General features: G+C 49.4%; 1 protein-coding gene across 1 annotated transcript in view; it reads right to left on the bottom strand.

The window, feature by feature from the left end:
* The window catches only part of LOC147113758 (ran-binding protein 17-like), an 815149-nt gene that overhangs the window by 15875 nt on the left and 772535 nt on the right, over nt 1-26739 (bottom strand). Inside the window, exon 22 of the mRNA XM_085995069.1 lies at nt 2894-2992. Coding sequence (XP_085851195.1) covers nt 2894-2992 — 99 coding nt within the window. The remainder of the gene's footprint in view (nt 1-2893; nt 2993-26739) is intronic.

Consider the following 26739-nt stretch of genomic DNA (forward strand, 5'->3'; position numbering starts at 1 on the left):
TTAACGTCAGGCTCTGTGAACTTCAACCTTAGCGCTGAGTTTAGTGCTGGGTCCAAAGCTCGCTCTGAAAAGCAAGCATGCAGCAGGCTGATAGAGATGCTGTCAACATTTCTTGAAGGGACTCACACATCTTTCAAGTATGTTTGCATTTAAACTTTTGTACTGAATTTTTAAAAATTTTATTGAAGTAGTGGCTTGGTGCAATACATGTTAAAAGTTTTTTAAGTGTGCAGGGAGTGCTGCTGGATGCTTGCAAGGCCTCAGATGGTAAAGGAAGGCCTCCGAGAAGGCAGAAAATGCTGAAAATACTCAGTAGGTCAGGCAGCATCTGTGGAGAAAGATTTCACGTTTATGGTCGAGATGCTGCCTGACCTGCTGAGCATTTCTAGCATTTTATGCTTTTATTTCAGATTTACAACATCCGCTTGCAAAGGGAAGAGGAAGACGCAGAAGGAAGGATACAACACAGACAGCCCCTTCCTGGCCAGGATATCCGGGATGAAATTATCCGCCTGCGGTACCAGTGGCCACAGCTCCAATTCCCCTTTCAAAATTTGTCCCACACCTTACCTGCCGTCTGTTACTGACCATCACAGTGTCCCCTTGGCCACAATGCTGAAATGAAAGCCATCACAAAGCAAACTTTCCAATCCAACTTTATATATCTATCCATCCAATATGACATCAAGAAATCAACTGATCACCCATATGCATTCCCTTAGTGACTGTATTGTGTGTGCCTTTGGCTATCCTACAGATGTCACGCAGTGCTATCCCAGTGGCTGCAGCATGGCTGGTGGAAGGATGATGACTTTCAATGGCCTTGCTGGTCGACCTTGAGGAACTGGTGACTTGGAATTTGAAATTGAGTGACGGTATTTCTTCTTCTTCTTCACTTTCTTCTCCCTCTTTGTTGTCAACCATTGGCTGGGCAGGCTGCATTTCTTGGGTGTGTGAAATAAGGAAGGCACAAGGGTGGAGTTGTGGTGAGGGGAGGGCGGGATAGCAAGAGGTGCATGCAAGAAGGAGGTTACCATATGAGGGTACATACATCTTGTATCCTTTCAGCCCCACCGCTGGTCAAGGGCTCAGCCATGCCCCTGCCAGGAATGGCCTACACCATCTCCTCCAAGGGGGTGAGGTGATGCTAGGAATGGAATATGTGCCTCGTGATTGGTACAGATTGTTGGTAGGCGAGTGATTGTTGGCGGGGTGTCGTGCATTGAGCAATGTGCGAGGCTAGTGATTCAGTTGGTAGGAGATGGCTTTTGAAGATGCATTCACTGACCTTGACCAGTGGTCTGAGGTCATTAAGCTTCTTTGGGCATTGGAGCCAGGTCATGGGGGCGACACTGCTGGCATCGGTGATCTGTTCCCACATCGTTCTTTCTGGAGGGCCTCCTGGCCCCTGTGGGTAGAGGACTGCTCTTGCAGTATTGACTCCCTGCACAAAGCTGGAGTGCTGTGTGCGAGACCCTGGGTGCCCCTTCTCTGGCTTGCTGAGCCAGTTGTGTTAGTGCTGAAGCACTTTTCCAATTTTTTTTTTAGGTACGGAAGGCAATTCAGCTTTAAGTGCTGAAGACTCCCATTTGGGAATTCTTTTTAATGTAATTTTTTTTCCAGAAGGCACTTGAGCAGTAAGGGCTAAAAACGGTCTTGTTTTAACTGATTTTTATCTTTTTCATTTTAGAAGGCAGTTTCTCTTTAAGGGACCGAACTGTTTTCTGAAATGACAGCCTTGCTTTAAGAGAAGGCTGTTCTTGCTTCAATGACGTTACACTGGGCCTCCTGCCGGGACTAACACCACCATAACGGCCTTGCATGGTAAGTTTATCGCTGGGCTATTGTTAATTAGCCACCAGCGCCAATTTACCGGTCCTGCCAGCGTCATCAATTTCGGCGGCCGTTAACACCGACCCGCAGTGGCACCGCAGGTTTTTAGCGATGTAGAATTTCGAGGCCACTGAATCGCCCTTGATCAGCTGCACCCTACAGTGCAAGAAAATCTGGCACCCTTATCTGATTGGGCCTATAATTCTGCCATCGGAGGTGGTGCTGGTAATTCTAGCTCAGGGAGCCAGTGCTGTGTGTTTGCAGTCTGTGGGGCTCCATGTAAAAGTGGAGCTAGGGCTCCCACTCCTCACTGTAATGCAATGACCCCCGCTGTGTGTGAGGACTTCGAGTGAGTAAAGCGTGGACATCTCTGTCTGGAAATTCCATGAGGGATCTCGTGATCTCTTGCTGCTAATCTGCTTCTCTAGGGTTTCTGCTAATCTACTGTTGAAGTTATAGCAAGAAATCGGGACAACCCTGCAGAGAATCTTCCCCCCTTCATCTTTGTAGAAGGCAGAACAAAGCTGAACTAAATCGATACCTGTATCAGCACCTGAGCTATGAGGAGAGATTATGGAAATTGGAAATGTTTATCCAGGGGAGCAGGTAGCTCAGGCAGGATCTTATTAAGGTATTTGAGATCCTAAGTGGTCAAACGGAACTCTAATAAAACCATATCGGCACAGACTCGGTAAGGGGGTACGGACTCAAGCTCTAGAAGGGGAAGGTGAAGAGATATTTTAGATTTAACAGTGGATGAACATGTGAAACAGACTGCTAAGGGAGGCTGTGGAGGTAAGTTCAAGAGCAAGCCAGTTGGGCATTTGGTAAAAGAAGTGATTGAAGGCCAGGCCAAACAGAATGGTTTATAGTGTCCATATTCTGAGACACCCTGGCTGGACTGCAATGGTCTTTTGTTTGCTTATACAATGTAATATATACCAACATAAGATGGTCCCTTCAGGAGAGCAGGGAAAATTAAGGGGAAAATCACTCTTGCAGTAATCCCACCCGATATCCAACTCCTGTTGGCCCGATTGAGTTCTCAGTGAAGCCTTACCTTCTCGTTGAGAAGTATCAGTCCCAGCAGTGGGCGTGACATTGACCACTGATTCCTACAGTCCTCAAATATAATGCAATTCATTAGAATGGACAGCATCTGAAAGCAGGAGGAACAGTGATTAGAATATAGAGCAGACCAATGATACAGCCATAAACTCACCACTATACAACCTTTTAATAACCAAGCTTGGTATCACTGCTTCCTGATCTACCTCTTCATCTCTCCTGTTCTTTCCAGCCATGTTCTGTACTGTGGGCCTCGGCCCCTTACCCTGGTTTCTCAATTAAGAAATGAACACTGCCTGCAACGTTGGAATTTTTTATAAGCTTGAAACAGGCTGATCACAGATGAAACTTCAGTGGGGAAAAGCGCAGTTTAATGAGAGCAAAGAATTGGGCTTCAATTACTGAGCAACACCAATTTAATGAGATAGCAAAATACTGCGGATGCTGGAAATCCGAAATAACAACAGAAAACGCTGGAAAAACTCAGCAGGCCAGGGCAGCATCCGTGGAGAGAGAAACAGAGTTAACGTTTCAGGTCAAGAACCTTTCATCAGAACTGGAAAAAAGCAGGAAAAGGAATAGATTTTAAAGCAAGTTAGGGGCTGGGAAAAGGGGGAGGGGATGAAAGAACAAAAGGGAAGGTCCGTGATAGGATAGAAAGCAGGAGATTAAGTGACATTAAGAGATATTCAAGGCAAGAGGAGGTGGTAATGGGACAGGTTAAGGAACAAAGGATGGTTCCAGATGAAGTGTGAAATGCGCTGGCAGAATGAGGTGCAGTCCTAATGTCACATGGAAAAAATGCCATCGGACACAAAGAGCAAGAGGATAACTAAAGAAAGAGTAGGACCTAGTAGAGACCAAAAAGGAAACTTGTGTGGAGGCGGAAGACGTGGGTATGGTTCTTAATGAACACTTTGCGTCTGTCTTCACAAAAGTTAAGGAAGAGGAGTGTGAAATATTAGATGAGATAAACATAGTGAGAGAGGAAGTATTAAGGGGTTTAGCATCTTTGAAAGTAGATAACTCGCCAGGCCCCGATGAAATGTATCCCAGGCTGTTAAGAGAAGCAAGGGAGGAAATAGTGGAGGCTCTGGCCATCATTTTTCAATCCTCTCTGGCTACAGGTGTGGTGTTGGAGGACTGTTAACATTGTACCATTGTTTAAAAAAGGAGAAAGGGATAGATCGAGTAATTACAGACCAGTCAGCCTAACCTCGGTGGTGGGCAAATTGTTAGAAAAAATTCTGAGGGACAGTATTAATTGTCATTTAGAAAGGCACAGATTAATCAAGAATAGTCAGCATGGATTTGTGAAGGGAAGGTCATGTCTGACTAACTTAGTTGAATTTTTTGAGGAGGTAACAAGGAAGGTTAATGAGGATAGTATATTTGATGTAGTCTATATGGATTTTAGCAAGGTTTTTGACAAGGTCCCACATGGCAGACTGGTCAGAAAAGTAAAAGCCCATGGGATCAAAGGGAAAGTGGCAAGTTGGATCCAAAATTGGCTCAGTGGCAGGAAACAAAGGGTAATGGTCAACGGAAGGCTGTTTTTGTGATTGGAAGGCAGTTTCTAGTGGAGTTCCGCAGGGCTCAGTACAATGTCCCTTGCTTTTTGTGGTATATATCAATGATTTAGACTTCAATGTAGGGGGCATGATTAAGAAGTTTTCAGCTGATTCAAAAATTGGCCGTGCGGTATCCCCATTGTAGCCCATCCTGCTAAAATGAATATTGGGCAGGTTCTACAATGGGTGAGAAATCTGTTCCACCAGGTTATTGCCCAGGCTGTGAAGGTGAATATTATCACCATGGGGTTTACTAGAGGTTCTCAGCCATTGTGTGCAAGTGCTTTACACTGAAAGTCTTGCTGTCTATTTACCCTATAAAACAGGTAATTTCTGCAGGGCAAAATTGTGACAGGAGGAAACAGTTTTGGGTGTTTTAATTTTTGCAACTATAATGTATATGGCAACAAGAGTGTTATAGGTACTGTAGGGGTTTCGCAAAATCCCCTATTTCCCTGAAGATTGAAAAATATTGGTCCACATCGTGGATGAAGAATTGCGTGACCTGAATTGTCTCAACACCAGGACTTTAAGATTAAAATGGTACCCTTTGAGTTTCGAACTGTGCAAATTGCAGAGGGGCCTGAAAATGCCGTGGACAACAATGGAATTGAGGAATTGGTGGAAAATATTCACACACCTTGAGACAGTACATCTTAATAAAGTCGTTCCCTGGAGTTTGGGATATCACAAAAGGTTTTAAAATGGCCACAGAAAGCATGGCAAAAGGACAAGCAGCTCGAGTTGCCTGTGTGTATAAAGTGGGAGGATCTAGCAGTGGCTGTGAGTCAGACCTGCCAATCAAAGGGAGGTTCCCTTCAGAAGCACTTGAAGTTGTTTATTTACTTAAGAGATTAGCCCACTTGAGAAAACCTCAGGACAATCGATTTGAAACTGCTTCTGTTTACACAGCCATTCAGAGCTCCCTCACAGACAATGAGAGACTGAAACCCTGAAATGGACTTTTGATCTGCAACCGTTTAAGAACTGAATGGGTTTAAATCACCTATCATTCTGGACAATAGGGCTGTTGCATTCTCTTTTGTTTCAGCCCAGGTAAACTCCAGATGCGGGCGGGAACATTTTGGCCCCACAGTGCAGACACACTAACCCAGTCCAACCACTTTGAGTTAGCCAATCACAGCTTTTCTCTTGTGAATTGGAACTTTTTGGGCGCGAATCTTCCAGACAGGCAAACAGCAGGGGGGGGGGGCTCACAAGGTATATATGATAGCTCCTGAGAAGCTATCACTCTCTCTTTACTTCCTGGGACCACAGCTGAGCTTCTCTCTCTCTCTCTCTCACTTCGCTGGACCACATGTGAGCAGAGTTTCTGACTCCTCAGCAAAGTAACCTAGTAAGGAGTTTGGGGGATGGTAATTAAGGGGATATTGCTAAGATTGTTTAAGTAACATTGTAGTCACTTACCCCTCGTCTTTACCGTCTGCATTCCCCCATTTAAGCAATTTTACTGTAATTACTGTGTTCGTGTGGTATAGTTTGATATTTGATTATAGTTTCTTTTAGTTAATAAAACTTGATTTTTTTCTCTCATCCAAACCACGTGTCTGTTTTTAATATGGTTAATTATAAGTCCTGCAGTCAGAACTGGAAGGTGGGGTAGCGATTCGAAACCGCTGTTTGAAAATTGGTTTATTGGAAATTGGTTTACAGTGTAGCAGCAAGGCTGCAGACCAGGTGAATTACCTTAAACCAGTTAAAAGAAGCCCCCCCCTTACAGTACAAACTCTCCTGTGGGTCTTATTTCCAGAGCAAACTGGCAGAAATAATAACCGCACAAATAAAACCCACTGTGGTAAACCACTGTTTGTATTCCTGTTTGTCCTGTTTGTATTCCACTGTGTACATGCCTGGACATGCCTCGGCTGACTCCTCCCACAGGTCCTAGTATAAAGGTGACTGCTCCCCAGCCCTTGGTATCCTGGACCGGTCGACCACTCGAGGCAGACCTCCATTCTGTTGTTAATAAAAGCCTTTAGTTACTCTTCTAACTCTCAGTCTTTTATGAGTAATTGATAGCGCATCACCCACGCAGTAACAGTCCATTTTAGGGAGTTTCTTACAAGTGAATTATTTTCTAACGACCATGGCTTCAGTGCTTTTCAATCACATACATCGGTCTGCAACACCTCTATAAATAGCTTTAAATCACCAACATTTAACATTTGGGACTTGTTCAGTGTTTGCCAATTTATAAAGCAGTATCTTTGTTATGAATCCCATTCTTTTACACTGAAGCTAGCTACTCAATAAGGTTATGTTCGTCTCCCACAGCGATCAGGGTATTTTCTTTAAAGTTGAGCCATAACATTGATTTCCAAGATAAAAAAATACCCATTTCTGATGGCTTAATCCCAGGCTGACAGCGTTAGTGGCATTCATGGTTAGCAGGAATGTCAGATCGCAAACCCATTTAAACATAGAATTGTATTTATTTCAAGGAGTGGCACACATTGAAATAGGTTACATTTTTAAACCTTAGTCAGGGACTATCACTCCTAAAGAGAGGTTGCATTATATTTGCGGTCTGTTGTCATGCGTCAGCCTAGACGGTGAGTGTCGTCAGGCTATTCAGTCATGGAGGGCCCGAGCCTGTCCTCGCCTAACGTCCACACATGTGTACTTTACAACAGAATTCACCATTTTTTTTGTTCATTCTCGGAATGTGGGCGTCACTGGCAAGGCCAGCATTTCATAGAATCAAAGACATTTACGGCACAGAAGGAGGCCATTTGGCCAATCGTGTCTGTGTCGGCCGAAATAGAGCTATCCAGCCTAATCCCACTTTCCAGCTCTTGGTTCGTAGCTCTGTAGGTTATGGAACTTCAAGTGCATATCCAAGTAGTTTTTAACTATGTTGAAGGTTTCTGCCTTTACCACCCTTTCAGGCAGTGCGTTCCAGACCCATACCACCCTCTGGGTGAAAAATGTTCTCCTCAATTCCTCTCTAATCCTTCTACCAATTACTTTAAATCTGTGCCCTCTGGTTATTGACCTCTCTGCTAAGGGAAATTGGCTCTTCCTATCCACTCTAACTAGGCCGCTCATAAATTTATTAACCTCAATTAAGTCTCCCCCTTATATTCTATGCCTCGGCTAATAAAGGAAAGTATCCGTCTGCCTTCTTAACCACCTTATCTACCTGTCCTACTACCTTCAGGGATCTGTGAGCATGCATTCCAAGGTCCTTCTGTTCCTCTACACTTCAATTAATCCAGGTTTTTTGTGAAGGAGTTAATTGACACAACAGTGACTGCTTTTGCCAATATAGTCTGCTCTGAAAATCTACATCAGCTACCTACATAACAACAGTCACTAGTCTCTAAGCAATTCACTGAGTGAAATCATTGAGATGCACCAAAACATGGTAAGGGGCTATGTAAATACCATCCTCTCTTAATCCAGTACTCTATGAGGACCAACAATTGTTGCAATCTTTTATTCTGTTTAAGGCTCACTAATTTTTAACCAGTGTCTTTCCGATCTTCACTCGAAGCAAACTCTTCTCTTATGAAGTGGATAAGGCAATATTTTTTGTAAGTATGCAGTATGATGCTGCAATGCAAAAAAGTAATTCTGATTCATTTGTGAATAAAAATAGGAGGGATTCCATTTGTTTCACCACTACAGCTTCTACCTTCTGCTATATGTGGGGAAACAAACACACTGCAGGAAATAAAACACAGCTTTCTAGAAATTGATTGGACAGGAAAGTAATAAGGACCCTCAAATAACAACAGAAAATGCTGGAAATACTCAGCAGGCCAGGCAGCATCCGTGGAGAGAGAAACAGAGTTAACGTTTCAGGTCTGGGGCCCTTCATCAGAACTGGAAAAAGCTGGAGATGTAACAGATATTAAGCAGGTGCAGAGACAGGCGGAGGGGAGGAAGGAATTGAAAGAACATGCTGTGAAAATGTTGCAAATGGGAATGGCAAAATCATACTGCATGAAAAATGGGGGCAGGGATTATTATCTGACTCTATGTTGAGTCCGGCAGGCTGTAAAGTGCCTAATCGAAAGATGAGGTGCTGTTCCTCGAGCTTACGTTGACCTTCATTAGAACAATGTAATAGGCCGAGGACAGAGAGATCAGAGTGGGAGTGAAGTGGAGAATTAAAGTGACAGGCGACCGGAAGCTCAAACGGAGGTGTTCCGCAAAGCGGTCGCCCAATCTGCGTTTGGTCTCCCCAGTGTAGAGGAGACCGCATCGTGAGCAGCGAATACAGTATACTAAATTGCAAGAAGTACAAGTAAATCGCTGTTTCACCTGGAAGGGGTGTTTGGGGCCCTGGACAGTGGGGAGGGAGGAGGTAAAAGAGCATGTGTTGCATCTCCTGCACTTGCACGGGAAGGTGCCAGGTGAAGGAGAAGGGCTGTTGCGGGTGATTGAGGAGTGGACCAGGGTGTCGCGGAGGGAGCGGTCCCTTCGGAATGCTGAAAGGAGAGGTGAGGGGAAGATGTGTTTGGTGGTGGGATCACGTTGGAGGTGGCAGAAATGGCGGAGGATGATCCGTTGAATGTGGAGGTTGGTGGGGTGAAAGGTGAGGACAAGGGGAACCCTATCATGGTTCTGGGAGGGAGGGGAAGGGGTGAGAGCAGAAGTGCGGGAAATAGAACGGACACGGTCAAGGGCCGTGTCAACCACAGTAGAGGGGAATCCTCGGTTGAGGAAAAAGGAAGACATGTCAGAAGCACTGGTATGGAAGGTGGCATCGTCAGAACAGACACGGTGGAGACGGAGAAACTGGGAGAATGGAATAGAGTCCTTACAGGAAGCGGGGTGGGAGGAAGTGTAGTCCAGGTGGCTGTGGGAGTCGGTGGGCTTGAAGTGGATGTTTGTCGAAAGCCGATCGCCAGAAATGGAGACGGAGATGTCAAGGAAGGGAAGGGAAGAGTCGAAGATGGACCATGTGAAGGTGAGGGAAGGGTGGAAATTGGAAGTAAAGTGAATGAACTGATCTAGTTCAGGGCGAGAGGAGGAAACGGCACCGATACAGTCATCGATGTACCGGAAAAAGAGGTGAGGGAGGGGACCTGAGTAGGAATGGAACAAAGAATGTTCCACATATCCCATGAACAGGCAGGCATAGCTAGGGCCCATGCGGGTTCCCATAGCAACACCTTTAATTTGGAGGAAGTGAGTGGAGTCAAAGGAGAAGTTGTTCAATGTGAGAACAAGTTCAGCCAGGCGGAGGAGGGTGGTAGTGGATGGGGACTGGTTGGGCCTCTGTTCAAGGAAGAAACGGAGCGCCCGAAGGCCGTCCTGGTGGGGGATGGAGGTGTAGAGGGATTGGACGTCCATAGTGAAAAGGAGACGGTTGGGGCCAGGAAACTGGAAACTGTTAAAGTGATGGAGGGCGTCGGAAGAGTCGCGAATGTAGTTGGGAAGAGACTGGACAAGGGGAGAAAAAATAGAGTGGATGATAGGAAGAGATAAGTTCCATGGGGCAAGAACAGGCTGAAACGATGGGTCTACCAGGGCAGTCCTGTTTGTGGATCTTGGGAAGGAGGTAGAAGTGGGCTGTGCAGGGTTGGGGACTATGAAGTTGGCGGCTATGGAGGGAAGATCTCCAGAGGAGATGAGGTCAGTGACACACTTGGAAACAATGGCTTGATGTTTGCTAGTGGGGTCATGATCCAGGCGGAGGTAGGAGGAGGTGTTGGAGAGTTGGCGTTCAGCTTCCGCACGGTAGAGGTCGGTTCGCCAAACAACAACAGCACCACCCTTATCAGCAGGTTGAATGATAATGTTAGGGTTGGATCGGAGAGAACGGAGTGCTGCAAGTTCAGAGGGAGGTAGGTTGGAGTGAGAGAGGGAAGCAGCGAAATGGAGACGGCCGATGTCCCGGCGGCAGTTAGCGATGAAAAGATCTAGAGAGGGCAAGAGGCCAGGGGGAGGGGTCCAGGTAGAATGGGAATTCTGAAAGCAGGAGCAAGGGTCAGCCGTGCGGGGGGAAGATGCCTGGCCAGAGAAGTGGGCACGGAGACGAAGGCAATGGAAGAGCTCAGCATCGTGCCGAGCTTGAAATTCATTCAGATGGGGGCGTAAGGGGATGAAGCTCAGGCCTTTGCTGAGGACTGATCGTTCGGGGTCAGAGAGGGGAAGGTCAGAGGGGATAGTGAAAACACGGCAGGGGGTGAGATTGGAAGAAGGGATGGGATCAGAGGAAAGTAATGGGGAAGAAGGTTCTGGAGGGGCATTAGTGTCCAAGAGTTGATGAAGTTTGCGATCCTTGACATCAGAAAGGAAGAAAAAAAGTTTTTTGTTGAAGCATCGGATGAGTCGAAGGATGAAATGGAACTCCGTTCAGTCCGTAAGGGTGACCCTGAGCTTCCGGTCGGCTGTCACTTTAATTCTCCACTTCACTCCCACTCTGGTCGCTCTGTCCTCGGCCTATTACATTGTTCTAATGAAGCTCAACGTAAGCTCGAGGAACAGCACCTCATCTTTCGATTAGGCACTTTACAGCCTGCCGGACTCAACATAGAGTTCAACAAAATAACAACAGAAAATGCTGGAAAAACTCAGCAGGTCAGGCAACATCCGTGGAGAGAAATTTGAGTTGACGCTTCGGGTCGACCCGAAACGTCAACTCAAATTTCTCTCCACGGATGTTGCCTGACCTGCTGAGTTTTTCCAGCATTTTCTGTTGTTATTTCGGATTTCCAACATCTGCAGTATTTTGCTATCGTAATAGAGTTCAACAATTTCAGATAATAATCCCTGCCCCCATTTTTCATGCAGTGTGATTTTGCCATTCCCATTTGCAACGTTTTCACAGCATGTTCTTTCAATTCCTTCCTCCCCCTCCGCCTGTCTCTGCACCTGCTTAAAATCTGTTACATCTCCAGCTTTTTCCAGTTCTGATGAAGGGCCCCAGACCTGAAACGTTAACCCTGTTTCTCTCTCCACAGATGCTGCCTGGCCTGCTGAGTATTTCCAGCATTTTCTGTTGTTATTTTGTGGCAGAGCCACTGAGGGACTTTGAGCAACTGCACATAATTCCCTTTAACGAGGTTTTACTCCAACCTAAGCCTGTACCAGTCTGTTAGTGATTTCTGTGTTTGTACATACTGTTTGCATGCACGGGGCGCGGTCCCTTTAAGACTGCGGCAAAGCGCGGGTAAACGCGATGACGTCATGCCGCTAATCACGTGACCACCCAAGCGTGGGAGAAACGTGATGACGTCATCCACGGGACCGCCCTGGCAGTCCTTGTGGAGCCTCCAACCAGCAAAGACCTGTTTTCGTGGTTCTCCTGTATCGATCTCGACAAACTGTTTAAATTCGTTAGTTCTGCATTAAAACTTGTTTGTTTGATCGCCTGAGTCGACCTCAGTTCTTAGATAGGAATTTAGCAATTCGTACAATTTCAGATTTCCAGCATCCGCAGTATTTTGCTATTATAATAAGGACCCTCAATCATTTGCTTTGCTGGCTGCTTGTTGCACACTCCCAATCAAACCTAATTCAGTTTCATTTCTGGGGATGAACACGAAAGTGAACATGTTTTTATGGTTTGACACCGATTCAGATATTGAGCATTTATCTTTAAAAATACGCAAAAATGATTCAAACTAATAACTATCTAGAAAACAGCACTCACGTCGCTGTTTATGGAACTAGGTACATTAAGGGATGAGTGTACAATAATTCTACTTGAATTTTTTGCTATTCTTCTCCCCATCTCTCTTGAAGGTGTTGACTCTTGCTGGATATGCTCACAGCCCCCTTAGTTCTTCATTGCAACCTTACTTCATGTGTGAATCCAAAGAGAATGTTGGTTGGGCATACACCCCTCGTAGAGGGGATCACATCAAGCCGATCTAGACAAAGTGCTGGTTGGGTACTTACACCCATCGAGAGAATTATATTGATCCCAATCCAGACAGGGTTGGCAGAGCATTCATCCCCATGTATCACAGTGGCCTGATCCAGACAGAGGGCTGTCGAAGTATTTGCTCCCATGTACCACAGTGACCTGATAGGGTATTTGTCCCCATGGAGCGGATCAGTGACCTGATCCTTTCCCAGTAGGTGCTACTGGATGGTGATGAGGAATGGGATCCTTGGCTGATTTTTCGCCTTGTTTGCCCCAAAGAGTAGAGGCTCACTGCAGCACCCCGACTGAAACCACCAAACTCAGCACAGACCGAGGATCGAAACTGGGGCCTTCACTCACTTGGCCACCGGGAGAGATGTATTTCAATTTTAAATGCTTCATCTTCCAAGAGCAAAGGTCACCATTAGCAGCTTGAATATCCTGTCAAAACATCCACTCACTTTTCCTATAATGACCTCATTAGCTTGAACTCTGACCTCAACTGATATCGATTGAAGAGATGACATTCACTGAAAATCCAATATTTTTCCCCTCTAAGTTTGACAGTATACTTTCAATATGCATCCACAGATATTTACTTCTTATAGGAGGATTTTATTTTTGACACATGTCTGGCATATTTAACTGCATTTTAGAAAGAGATCCTTAGCTTCTCGATGACCCAATAAGTGGTGTGGGCACTAAGCCATACAGACCAGAAGGTCCCAGGTTTGATTCCTAATCTCTGTTGATGGGTTGATCTCAGTGGGAATGGTGGTAGGGATACTACACTCAGCCTCAGTGCTGTGGGTTATGAAGGGGGAAATGACCCATGGCTCTCATTCCTAATCACTATGCACTGACCTCTGCTTGTAAAGTGTGAGTGTGTGGATTTCAGGTGAGGAAAGGACTGGGCTTGTTTGAGTGCCAAAGCAATACAGCATGTGCTTGTCCCCCCTAGTTTCTTGAAGGAATTGCCTCTTGCTGAGGAACGGTTGCACAGGCACCCTCCAGCAAGTGAGAGTCTGGATTGTGAGTGTCTGTGTATCACGGCCTGATACGAGTGAGTGATCAGGAGAGGGAACCATGGCTATTTTTCCAACTCCTTAACCTAGGAGCGTTACAACCAATTTTAGTGTTCTTAATGCCATTCCAGCTGAGATTGGATAACTCACATAGACGGGAATTGAATCTGGGATCTTCTTGGTCTGTGTGGCTCAGTACCACACTGGGTGGCGCATAACTGAATGCCTACGGAAATGAACAGGTTGACAACAGAATTTAAATTTATCTTCTATTGAGCAGATTTATATAGAAACTATATGGAGTGCCCGGCGGTGCCGAGGGTTTTTTGAGGGCATGTTGTTATGAAAAAAGTAGAAATAATTTTTATATATATAAATGAGTTTGTCTGCCTGTCTGTCTGTGTGGGAAGGAGAGAGAGAGGGAGGGAGAGAGAGAGAGACTGGGGGGGGGGCGGAGAGAGGCCCGGGGATCGAGAGAGAGACTGGGGGGAGGAGAGGGGGACGGGGGGCAGAGAGCGACTGGGGGGGGAGAGAGAGAGAGACTGGGGGGGGAGAGAGAGACTGGGGGGGGAGAGAGAGAGAGACTGGGGGGGAGAGAGCGACTGGGGGGAAGAGAGAGAGACTGGGAGGAGAAGAGAGAGACTGGGGGGGAGAGAGAGAGAGAGACTGCGGGTGAAGAAGGGCGGTCACCATTTTGTGAGGTTGGCGGGAAGTTCCCTCACCCTCTCTCCTTCCCCCTCTCTCTCCCGCCCCCTCTCTCCCTGCCCCGTCTCTCCCCTCTCTCTCCCGCCCCTCTCTCTCCCTGCCCCTCTCTCTCCTTGCCCCTCTCTCTCCCTGCCCTCTCTCTCTCCCCCTCCCTCCCCGCTCTCTCTCTCTCCTCCGTCCCCTCTCCCTCTCTCTCCTTCCGGGTTTCCTCCGGGTGCTCCGGTTCCTCCCACAGTCCAAAGATGTGCGGGTTAGGTTGATTGGCCATGATAAAAAAATTGACCCTTAGTGTTAGGGGGGATTAAATACGTGGGGTTACGGGGATAGGGCTTGGGTGGGATGGCTGTCGGTGTAGGGACCGGGTGCTAGAGTTTGGATGATCAGCCATGATCTCGTTGAATGGTGGAGCAGGCTCGAAGGGCCGAATGGCCTACTCCTGCTCCTATCTTCTATGTTTCTATGTTACTATGTTTCACCACGGTACCAGAACGGAGCATATCCGACACCGGGAGTCCGGGTGCCCATCGCTCCGAAGCGAGCCCGGGGTTCCTCATGGTTAACGCGGCGGGCCTTTGGACCCGGTTGGCCGGGCGGCAGTGGAACGCCTTTCGCTCCGGACTCCCGTGTCTGATATCGGTCGGGGATGGCTCGTGTGAAAGCCCTGGTTTTCCCGGTCCCGCACTCACGGCAAGAGAGAGAGAGGGAAGTAGAGAGAGAGAGAGAGAGGGAAGAAGAGAGGGAAGAGGAGAGAGAGAGAGGGGGGAAGGAGAGAGAGGGAGAGAGAGAGAAATTTTTTAAGCTTCAGGCCCGGCCGGTCTGTAATGGCCGCCACTCACCTCAGTAACAGCAGTTTGAAGGATTAGGCCACGCCCACAAATGCCATGAAACACCCCCCGTGATGCACCGATTGGTCAACCATCAGGTCACTGAACTGTAGGATTGGTCAACCATCACATCACTCAACGCTAATGAGCGGTAGGATTGGTCAACCGCTAATGAGCGGATTTTTTTTCCGTTTTTTGAAGGTTTTCTGTCTACTGTCTGAACAATTTTTGTCTGACCAAAAAGTAAAGATGCCTAGTAGACTCCCCTAATCATAAGCTTTCTTTTGCTATAACATATGTGTAGGTACGCTCTATAACTTTTGAGTGATGCCCAGACAGACAGCCAGACAGGACTATCCTTTTATTTATATATACTAGCTGAAGTGCCCGGCGGTGCCGAGGGTCTTTTGAGGGCATGTTGTTGTTGGAAGAGAGAGAGAGCGCGACTGGGGGGGGGGGGGGGGAAAGAGAGAGAGCGACTGGGGGGGGGAAGAGAGAGAGCGACTGGGGGGGGAAGAGAGAGAGCGACGGGGGGGAAGAGAGAGAGCGACTGGGGGGGAAGAGAGAGAGCGACTTGGGGGGAAGAGAGAGAGCGACTGGTGGGAAGAGAGAGAGAGAGCGACTGGGGGGGAAGAGAGAGAGAGAGAGCGACTGGGGGGAAAGAGTGAGAGAGAGCGACTGGGGGGAAGAGAGAGAAGAGAGCGACTGCAGTGGAAGAGAGAGAGCGACTGGGGGGAAGGGAGAGCGCGACTGGGGGGGGAAGAGAGAGCGCGACTGGGGGGGAAGAGAGAGCGCGACTGGGGGGGAAGAGAGAGCGCGACTGGGGGGGAAGAGAGAGCGCGACTGGGGGGGAAGAGAGAGCGCGACTGGGGGGAAGAGAGCGCGCGACTGGGGGGAAGAGAGAGCGCGACGGGGGGAAGAGAGAGAGCGACTGGGGGGAAGAGAGAGAGCGACTGGGGGGAAGAGAGAGAGCGACTGGGGGGGGAGAGAGAGAGCGACTGGGGGGGGAGAGAGAGAGCGACTGGGGGGGAAGAGAGAGAGTGACTGGGGGGAAGAGAGAGAGCGACTTGGGGGGGAAGAGAGAGAGCGACTGGGGGGAAGAGAGAGAGAGAGCGACTGGGGAGGAAGAGAGAGAAGAGAGCGACTGCGGTGGAAGAGAGAGAGCGACTGGGGGGAAGAGAGCGCGACTGGGGGGAAGAGAGAGCGCGACTGGGGGGGAAGAGAGAGCGCGACTGGGGGGGAAGAGAGAGCGCGACTGGGGGGGAAGAGAGAGCGCGACTGGGGGGGAAGAGAGAGCGCGACTGGGGGGGAAGAGAGAGCGCGACTGGGGGGGAAGAGAGAGCGCGACTGGGGGGGAAGAGAGAGCGACTGGGGGGATGAGAGAGAGCGACTGGGGGGAAGAGAGAGAGCGACTGGGGGGAAGAGAGAGAGCGACTGGGGGGGAAGAGAGAGAGCGACTGGGGGGGAAGAGAGAGCGCGACTGGGGGGGAAGAGAGAGCGCGACTGGGGGGAAGAGAGAGCGCGACTGGGGGGAAGAGAGAGCGCGACGGGGGGAAGAGAGAGCGACTGGGGGGAAGAGAGAGATCGACTGGGGGGATGAGAGAGAGCGACTGGGGGGAAGAGAGAGAGCGACTGGGGGGAAGAGAAAGAGCGACTGGGGGGGAAGAGAGAGAGCGACTGGGGGGAAGAGAGAGAGCGACTGGGGGGGAAGAGAGAGAGCGACTGGGGGGGAAGAGAGAGAGCGACTGGGGGGGAAGAGAGAGAGCGACTGGGGGGGAAGAGAGCGACTGGGGGGGAAGAGAGAGAGCGACTGGGGGGGAAGAGAGAGAGCGACTGGGGGGGAAGAGAGAGAGCGACTGGGGGGAAGAGAGAGAGCGACTGGGGGGAAGAGAGAGAGCGACTGGGGGGGAAGAGAGAGAGCGACTGGGGGGGAAGAGAGAGAGCGACTGGGGGGGAAGAGAGAGAGCGACTGGGGGGGAAAGAGAGCGACTGGGGGGGAAGAGAGAGAGCGACTGGGGGGGAAGAGAGAGAGCGACTGGGGGGGAAGAGAGAGAGCAACTGGGGGGAAGAGAGAGAGCGACTGGGGGGAAGAGAGAGAGCGACTGGGGGGGAAGAGAGAGAGCGACTGGGGGGGAAGAGAGAGAGCGACTGGGGGGGAAAGAGAGAGAGCGACTGGGGGGGAAGAGAGAGAGCGACTGGGGGGGAAGAGAGAGAGCGACTGGGGGGGAAAGAGAGAGAGCGACTGGGGGGGAAAGAGAGAGAGCGACTGGGGGGGAAGAGAGAGAGCGACTGGGGGGGAAGAGAGAGAGCGACTGGGGGGGAAGAGAGAGAGCGACTGGGGGGGAAGAGAGAGAGCGACTGGGGGGGAAGAGAGAGAGCGACTGGGGGGGAAGAGAGAGAGCGACTGGGGGGGAAGAGAGAGAGCGACTGTGGGGGGGGAAGAGAGAGAGCGACTGGGGGGGAAGAGAGAGAGCGACTGGGGGGGAAGAGAGAGAGCGACTGGGGGGGAAGAGAGAGAGCGACTGGGGGGGGGGAAGAGAGAGAGCGACTGGGGGGAAGAGAGAGAGCGATGGGGGGGAAGAGAGAGAGCGACTGGGGGGGAAGAGAGAGAGCGACTGGGGGGGAAGAGAGAGAGCGACTGGGGGGGGAAGAGAGAGAGCGACTGGGGGGAAGAGAGAGAGCGACGGGGGGAAGAGAGGGAGCGACTGGGGGGGAAGAGAGGGAGCGACGGGAGGAAGAGAGGGAGCGACTGGGGGGGAAGAGAGAGCACGACTGGGAGGGAAGAGAGAGCGCGACGGGGGGGAAAAGAGAGAGCGACTGGGGGGGAAGAGAGAGCGACTGGGGGGAAGAGAGAGCGACTGGGAGGGGGAAGAGAGAGAGAGAGCGACTGGGGGGAAGAGGGAGAGAGAGCGACTGGGGGGGAAGAGACAGAGAGAGCGACTGGGGGGGGGGAAAGAGAGAGAGAGAGCGACTGGGGGGGAAGAGAGAGAGAGAGCGACTTGGGGGGAAGAGAGAGAGAGAGAGAGAGCGACCTGGGGGGGGGAAGAGAGAGAGAGCGCGACTGGGGGGGAAGAGAGAGAGAGAGCGACTGGGGGGGAAGAGAGAGAGAGAGCGACTTGGGGGGAAGAGAGAGAGAGAGAGAGAGCGACTGGGGGGGGAAGAGAGAGAGAGCGCGACTGGGGGGAAGAGAGAGAGAGAGCGACTGGGGGGGAAGAGAGAGAGAGCGACTGGGGGGGGAAGAGAGAGAGAGAGCGACTTGGGGGGAAGAGAGAGCGAGAGCGACTGGGGGGAAGAGAGAGAGCGACTGGGGGGGAAGAGAGTGAGAGAGCGGCTGGGGGGGAAGAGAGAGAGAGAGCGACTGGGGGGGAAGAGAGAGAGAGAGCGACTGGGGGGAAGAGAGAGAGAGCGACTGGGGTGGAAGAGAGAGAGAGAGCGACTGGGGGGGAAGAGAGAGAGAGAGCGACTGGGGGGGAAGAGAGAGAGAGAGCGACTGGGGGGGAGAGAGAGAGCGACTGGGGGGAAGAGAGAGAGAGCGACTGGGGGGGAAGAGAGAGAGAGCGACTGGGGGGGAAGAGAGAGAGAGAGTGACTGGGGGGGAAGAGAGAGAGAGAGCGACTGGGGGGAAGAGAGAGAGAGAGCGACTGGGGGGAAGAGAGAGAGAGAGCGACTGGGGGGAAGAGAGAGAGAGCGACTGGGGGCGAAGAGAGAGAGAGAGCGACTGAGGGGGAAGAGAGAGAGAGAGCGACTGGGGGGGAAGAGAGAGAGAGAGCGACTGGGGGGAAGAGAGAGAGCGAGCGACTGGGGGGGAAGAGAGAGAGAAAGAGACTGGGGGGAAGAGAGAGAGCGACGGGGGGGAGTGGAGGGGGGGAGTGGGGGAGTGGAGGGGGGAGGGGGATGAGGGGGGAGTGGAGGGGGGGAGGGGGGAGTGGAGGGGGGGAGGGGGAGGGGGAGGAGTGGGGGAAGGGGGGAGTGGGGGAAGGGGGAGGAGAGGGGGGAGGGGGAGGAGAGGGTGGGAGGGGGAGTGGGGGAAGGGGAGGGGGGAGTGGGGGAAGGGGAGGGGGGAGTGGGGGAAGGGGAAGGGGGGAGGAGTGGGTGAAGGGGGAAGAGGGGGCGGGAGGAGTGGGAGGAGGGGGAGGGGGAAGTTGGGTGAAGGGGGGCCAGGAGGGGCAAGGGGGGGCGAGGAGGGGGAAGGGGGGGGCGAGGAGGGGGAAGGGGGGGCGAGGAGGGGGAGGGGGAAGGGGGGGCGAGGAGGGGGAGGGGGAAGGGGGGGCGAGGAGGGGGAAGGGGGGGCGAGGAGGGGGAAGGGGGGAGGGAGGAGGGGGAAGGGGTGAAGGGGGATGGAGGGGGAGGGAGGAGGGGGAGGGAGGGGGGGAAGGGGAGGGAGGGGGAGGGAGGGGAGGAGGGGAGGGAGGAGGAGGGGAGGGGAGGGGGGGGAAGGGGAGGGAGGAGGGGAAGGGGAGGAGGAGGGAAGGTGGAGGGAGAGGGGGGAAGGGGGGATGTGGGGAGGGGGAAGGGGAGGGGGGATGTGGGGAGGGGGGAAGGAGGGAGGAGGAGAGGGGGCAAGGGGGCAGGGGAGGGGAAGGGGGGCAGGGGAGGGGTAGGGGGGAAGGGGGCAGGGGAGGGGAGGGGGGAAGGGGGTGGGGAGGGGGTTGGAGGGGAGGGGGAAGGGGGGTGCAGAGGGGGGGAGGGGTGGGGGGAGGGGGGAGGGGGAAGGGGGTGCGGAGGGGGGAAGGGGGGGTGTGGGGAGGGGGGGAAGGGGGGGTGGGGAGGGGGGGAAGGGGTGTGGTGGGGAGGGGGGGAGGGGGTGTGGAGCGGGGAGGGGGGCTGTGGGGGGTGGAAAGGGAGGGGGGGAGATAAACTTAAAGTACAGGAAACTTTGTGCTATCCGGCACCCACCCTCTCCAGAGTTAATGTTGAGAGATACATCTCCGTATTTGACAACAAACACTGTTGCTTAGCGACAGCTTCTAAACACTCGGGTGTGGCCCTAAACCTCTGCAGCTGAAGCTGTTGCTATAGCTACAGACCTTGCACAGCTTGACTGTTGAAACAAAGGAAAATAAACAAAGAATAAAAAACGGCTGCTGATTTTTGTGGTGGCTCCAGATTGCCGGATAGCTCACCTCCGGATAGCACAAAGTTTCCTGTACTTATAAAACATTTTTGGTAAATCTTTCTATAACATACACTTTACAACCTCACCAATCTTTTTATTAAAAAAGGGGTCCTCACCTCTCAGTGTTGTACCACAAACAATGGCCGCTGCTTGCTTTTCAGTTGGAAAGATTAGGCCCCGCCCACACAGCCGATTGTCTGTCTCGGTCACCAGGACCCGATTTGGAGCACAGAAGCCCCACGCACTCTCTGTTCCTGTACTAAGATGGCCGCGCAGGCACTCTGTTACACACTGAATCAAAATGGCGTCACACTGAAACTTTTCACCCTCCTTGACAAAGATGGCTGCCGTTAACCTGGGGCTGCCTGCAGAAGAAATTTCCTCAGCTGCAAACACAGGATCTTCAGATTATTATTCGGGGCTTGCGACCTACCCCAGTTGCTTATGAAGCCTCCCCACCTACTGACCCTGGGAATGGCGCTGAGGCAGCACACCCTCTCTCCTCTGCCAGTGTTTGTCTCTGCCTAGGCCGGGAGCCTGGGTCTAGAGTTGCACTGCTGGCAGTTGGAGAAGCCTAGGCCCCGGGCCTGGAAAAACGGTGAAAGGTAGGAGAATTATAGAGGTTAGAGAAAAGATTTACAAATTAATTAACTTTTTTTAAAAACAATTTGTGTTTTAAAAGCAACTTTTTTTTTGCTGGAAATGTAGATTTGAAAAGAAACACGCAGAAAGCGGGAAAAAGAAATGAAAAGTTTAGAATCAAGATGGCGGCGACTCACCTCGGTTCAGAACGATAAGGCCCGCCCACACACGCACCGATTGGTTGACCGTCAGGTGACCAAAGCGTAGGATTGGTCAATCGTCCCGTCACTCGACCGTAGGAGGGCCCGGCCGCACGCGGCAGCAAGCCGGCGTACGATTGGTCGACCTCGAGGTCACTCTGTCGCTAATGAGCGGATAATGAGATGCTAATGAGCGGAATGTTGAAGGTTTTTCGGATACAGAATACAGAATAAGTGATTCAACAGGTTGAGGTACAGACAGTGTAAGCCACTTATAGTGGATTTATACATGCAGGCCCGATGGGGCAATATGGAGTTAGGTCATAGATCAGCCATGATCTAATTGAATGGCGGAACAGGCTCGAAGGGCTAAATGGCCTACTCCTGTTCCTATGCTGGCAGTAACCAGGCAAATCAGTCTGTGGAGAATGCTTGTTCTAGTGTCTGTATGCTTGTAAGGTGAATGATATGGAAGCGATGTAGGTGTTGCTATTTTCATCATCTTAACTGTAGAAAGAATGCTGAAGGATTTAGATTCACAGACCTTCCTAGCACAATTTCAACAGTCTTGTAGTCCTCACCAACTCCGTGCCCCAACCCTCCCGACTCAGCGATAATAATCTTGTTGTGCTCACCAACTCTCTGCTGTGCTCCCCAACTCAATATGTACATAGCCCTCTGAATAAGGCAGCATCTGTAAAGAAAGGAAACAGGTCAACATTTCGAGTATAACCCTTCGTAATATCATGAGACCTGATGAAGGGTTATTCCTGAAATGAAGGGTTATACCTGAAACGCTGACTTGTTCTACTTTCTTTAAGGACACTGCCTGCCTTGCTGAGTGTTTTCAGCATTTTCTGTTTTCAGATTTCCAGCATCTGCGATATTTTATTTATTTTGCTCTCAGAGTAATGCACAAATTATCGCCATGCCTGGACTCACCAATAACGCAAACTAATAGCATGTGCATTACTTTTTACTGTGGAAATGGTCTGTTTGCTTTGGACAAATTGTATCCACTCTTTGTGGATAGCACTGTACTTGTGTTTATAGAAAAGAGTTAAAAAAAAACTTGCATTTTTATAGCACCTTTCACAACCTCAAGACGTCCCAAAGCACTTTTACAGCCAATGAAGTGTAGTAACTGTTGTAATGTAGAATATGCGGCGGCCAATTTGCGCACAGCAAGGTTCCACAAATAGCAATGAGATAATGACCAGATAGTCTGTTTTTTTTAGTGATGTTAATTGAGGGATAAATATTGGCGTGGACACTGAGGAGAACCCCTCTGCTTTTCTTCTAAAAGTGGCCATGGGATCTTTTATGTTCACCGGAGGGGGCAGATGGGGCCTCGGTTTAATGTCTCATCTGAAAGACGGCATTCTCAACAGTGCAGCACTCCTTCAGTGTGCAGAGGATGTTATGCAAGTAGGGCCATCCCAGCATCTATAGTGCAAGTGAAAGGATCCTATTAAAACTGCAAAGTGGCAAGTTTTAATAGGGCTCTTGCATTTGCACCATTGGTCGTGGTGTAGCTATGTCTGCACAGCAGTCTCCAGCTTTCTGTTGTTGGATAACAAGAGAAAGAAAGTAAAAACCAAAAATGCTAGAAATAATCATCAGAACTGATAAAAAGTCATCGACCTGAAATTTTAACTATGTTTCCCTTCATAGATGTTGCCTGGCCTGCTGAGTATTTCCAGCATTTTCTGTTTTTATGCCAGATTCCCAGCATCCACAGTACTGTATTTTGCTTTTGTAAGAGAAAGTGTTTGTGAAACAAAGGAAGGCTTACCATTATTACGTTTCTCAGGAACACTTCCAAGGACTACATATTCAATTAATTACTTTAAAGTGCAGTCACTGTTGTTTTGTGGGCAAAAAAGACAGCCACCCTGCACACAGCAAGAACCCACAAACATCAATTCGATGAATAACTGGTTAATCTGTTTTGATAGCATTGCTCAAAGGAGGAATGTTGGCCAGGACCTGGGAGAAATCCCGGCTCTTTTTCAAACAGCGCAACAGAATCTTTAGCACCTGTCTGAACCACGGAACAAGACCTTGGTTTAATGTCTCAGCTGAGGGACCCTCAGTGTTAGCCTAGATTATGTGCTCCAGGAGGCTTCAATACACAACTTTCTGACTCAGAAGCAAGAGTGCTGCCACGTTAGCACTGGACCATCAGGGATATGATGGGTGTGACTACAGATTCCTGACTGATAATGTGAACGTATCCTCATTACAATAGGAGCAGTGATAACTAGATTCACGGGCAAAAACACATCGGATCAGAAAGTATGCTGACTGCATGAACACTACATAAATTTGCACTTCCAAACTCCATATGTGGTGGTCAGAAAAGGTTTACGGTCACAAGACTGGGTAAAGCAAAACATTTTTTAAACTGTGCAGGAAAATTGCAGCACTCGATGAATTGTTAAATATCCACCAGTGGACATGGTTTTAAATTGAGTATTAGCTGCAATAGCAATCTGTTCATTTTTTAAAATTCAACAAAGAAATGCCTAGTTCTATATATTTATTGAAGTCTGCATTAGAAAGTTTGATGGCGTAGTTGATTAGTGCACCGCCTAGTTTGGAACTGAGCCACAAAGAGCAGGAGCACCAAGTTAGCTGGGCTCAGCTGAGCAGCAGTGGGGGCACTGCAATTGGCTCTTATGGAGGGAATGTGCTGGGGAGGGAACGTATCAGCCAGGTTTCCCATGCCTGGTCACTAACCAGTCACACCTGCTGAACAATACCCCTGCGTAAGGGCAGGATCAGACTCGACGATGACGCCCTCCACAGTCAAATAGACTGCCAAAATTCACATGTGAAGAGAGACTCCTTGGGACAAGTTGGCAAAGAGTGGGAGGTGTCCGTGGAATCGTACCCCAGTAAGAGACAGTGACTTGAAGGGGGGGGGGGAGGAAGGTGGTGCAGAGAATTGGATTAATGGAAAACAATCTGCATCACAATGCTCATTAAAAACAAGGAGAGAGTCAGTTTTGGAAGCTGGTGTATTCTGAACACAGATAAGACACAGCAGTGAAAGTGTTAATGTTTGGCTTCTGACAAAGGGAAAGCCACATGCTGGCCTGACAATCTCCTGATAACCCACAAGTGCTGCCATATTAATGACATATGCAGTGTCACATTCAATCTTTTTTGCCCCCATCAAAGTAAATCTAATTTTCCATTGCAAGCTCCTCCATTAAACATACTTTTCAACTTGGTGTTGTCTAATTAGGTGCACTGATCTGTCTGCCACAGACAGCATCCTGTATGGCTGGGCTGGGCTGGCCGCTATGGGTCAGCAAATCTAATTGGTCACATATGCCATCATTTCATACTTGTAACATAGTCCAGATTTTGGTTCTTTCGTCCTTCCGTCACTGTTGCTGGGTAAGGGCCCCACAGCCTTCAAACAGGTAGCCATCCTTTGTGTTTAAGCCCAGACAGCAACTGTTGGCAGGCTATTCCACTTTGGGAGGCGTTATCATCGAGCCTGATTCCGTCCTTGCCTTCTGGTCACACAAGTGAACTTTCTGGCAGGGTCACTGGATAGACATTTAAAATGAGAACCTTGGTTTATGTTATCCAGTTATCTAGCACAGGATCACGGTAGTTCATGTTATCCAGCACAGGGTCACGGTAATTTATGTTATCCAGTTATCTAGCACAGGGTTTCGGTGGTTTATGTTATCCAGTTATCTAGCACAGGGTCACGGTGGTTTATATTATCCAGTTATCTAGCACAGGGTCACGGTGGTTTATGTTGTCTAGCACAGGGTCACGGTGGTTTATATTATCCAGTTATCTAGCACAGGGTCACGGTGGTTTATATTATCCAGCTATCTAGCACAGGGTCCGGTGGTTTATGTTATCCAGTTATCTAGCACAGGGTCACGGTGGTTTATGTTATCCAGTTATCTAGCACAGGGTCACGGTGGTTTATGTTATCTAGCACAGGGTCACGGTGGTTTATATTATCCAGTTATCTAGCACAGGGTCACGGTGGTTTATATTATCCAGCTATCTAGCACAGGGTCCGGTGGTTTATGTTATCCAGTTATCTAGCACAAGGTCATGGTGGTTTATGTTATCCAGTTATCTAGTACAGGGTCACGGTGGTTTATGTTATCTAGCACAGGGTCACGGTGGTTTATATTATCCAGTTATCTAGTACAGGGTCACGGTGGTTTATGTTATCTAGCACAGGGTCACGGTAGTTTATATTATTCAGTTATCTAGCACAGGGTCACGGTGGTTTATGTTATCTAGCACAGGGTCACGGTGCTTTATATAATCCAGTTATCTAGCACAGGGTCACGATGGTTTATATTATCCAGTTATCTAGCACAGGGTCACGGTGGTTTATGTTATCCAGTTACCTAGCACAGGGTCACGGTGGTTTATGTTATCTAGCACAGGGTCACGGTGGTTTATATTATTCAGTTATCTAGCACAGGGTCACGGTGGTTTATATTATCCAGCTATCTAGCACAGGGTCACGGTGGTTTATGTTATCCAGTTATCTAGCACAGGGTCACGGTGGTTTATACTATCCAGCTATCTAGCACAGGGTCACGGTGGTTTATATTATTCAGTTATCTAGCACAGGGTCACGGTGGTTTATATTATCCAGCTATCTAGCACAGGGTCACGGTGGTTTAGGTTATCCAGCTATCTCGCACAGGGTCACGGTGGTTTATATTATCCAGCTATCTAGCACAGGGTCACGGTGGTTTATATTATTCAGTTATCTAGCACAGGGTCTCGGTGGTTATCCAGTTACCTAGCACAGGGTCATGGTGGTTTATGTTATCTAGCACAGGGTCACAGTGGTTTATATTATCCAGTTATCTTGCACAGGGTCACGGTGGTTTATATTATCCAGCTAGCTAGCACAGGGTCACGGTGGTTTATGTTATCCAGTTATCTAGCACAGGGTCACGGTGGTTTATGTTATCCAGTTATCTAGCACAGGGTCACGGTGGTTTATATTATCCAGCTATCTAGCACAGGGTCACGGTGATTTCTGTTATCCAGTTATCTAGCACAGGGTCATGGTGGTTTATGTTATCTAGCACAGGGTCACGGTGGTTTATGTTATCCAGTTATCTAGTACAGGGTCATGGTGGTTTATGTTATCTAGCACAGGGTCACGGTAGTTTACATTATTCAGTTATCTAGCACAGGGTCACAGTGGTTTATGTTATCTAGCACAGGGTCACGGTGGTTTATGTTATCCAGTTATCTAGCACAGGGTCTCGGTGGTTATCCAGTTATCTAGCACAGGGTCACGGCGGTTTATGTTATCCAGCTATCTAGCACAGGGTCACGGTGATTTATATTATCCAGTTATCTAGTACAGGGTCACGGTGGTTTATGTTATCTAGCACAGGGTCACGGTGGTTTATATTATTCAGTTATCTAGCACAGGATCACGGTGGTTTATATTATCCAGCTATCTAGCACAGGATCACGGTGGTTTATGTTATCCAGTTATCTAGCACAGGGTCTCGGTGGTTTATATTATCCAGCTATCTAGCACAGGGTCACGATGGTTTATGTTATCCAGTTATCTAGCACAGGGTCACGGTGATTTATATTATCCAGTTATCTAGTACAGGGTCACGGTGGTTTATGTTATCTAGCACAGGGTCACGGTGGTTTATATTATTCAGTTATCTAGCACAGGGTCTCGGTGGTTATCCAGTTATCTAGCACAGGGTCACGGCGGTTTATGTTATCCAGCTATCTAGCACAGGGTCACGGTGATTTATATTATCCAGTTATCTAGTACAGGGTCACGGTGGTTTATGTTATCTAGCACAGGGTCACGGTGGTTTATATTATTCAGTTATCTAGCACAGGATCACGGTGGTTTATATTATCCAGCTATCTAGCACAGGATCACGGTGGTTTATGTTATCCAGTTATCTAGCACAGGGTCTCGGTGG

Source organism: Somniosus microcephalus, chromosome 8 (assembly GCF_052327205.1).
Source record: "Somniosus microcephalus isolate GS21.2 chromosome 8, FLI_Smic_1.0, whole genome shotgun sequence".
NCBI lineage: Eukaryota > Metazoa > Chordata > Chondrichthyes > Squaliformes > Somniosidae > Somniosus > Somniosus microcephalus.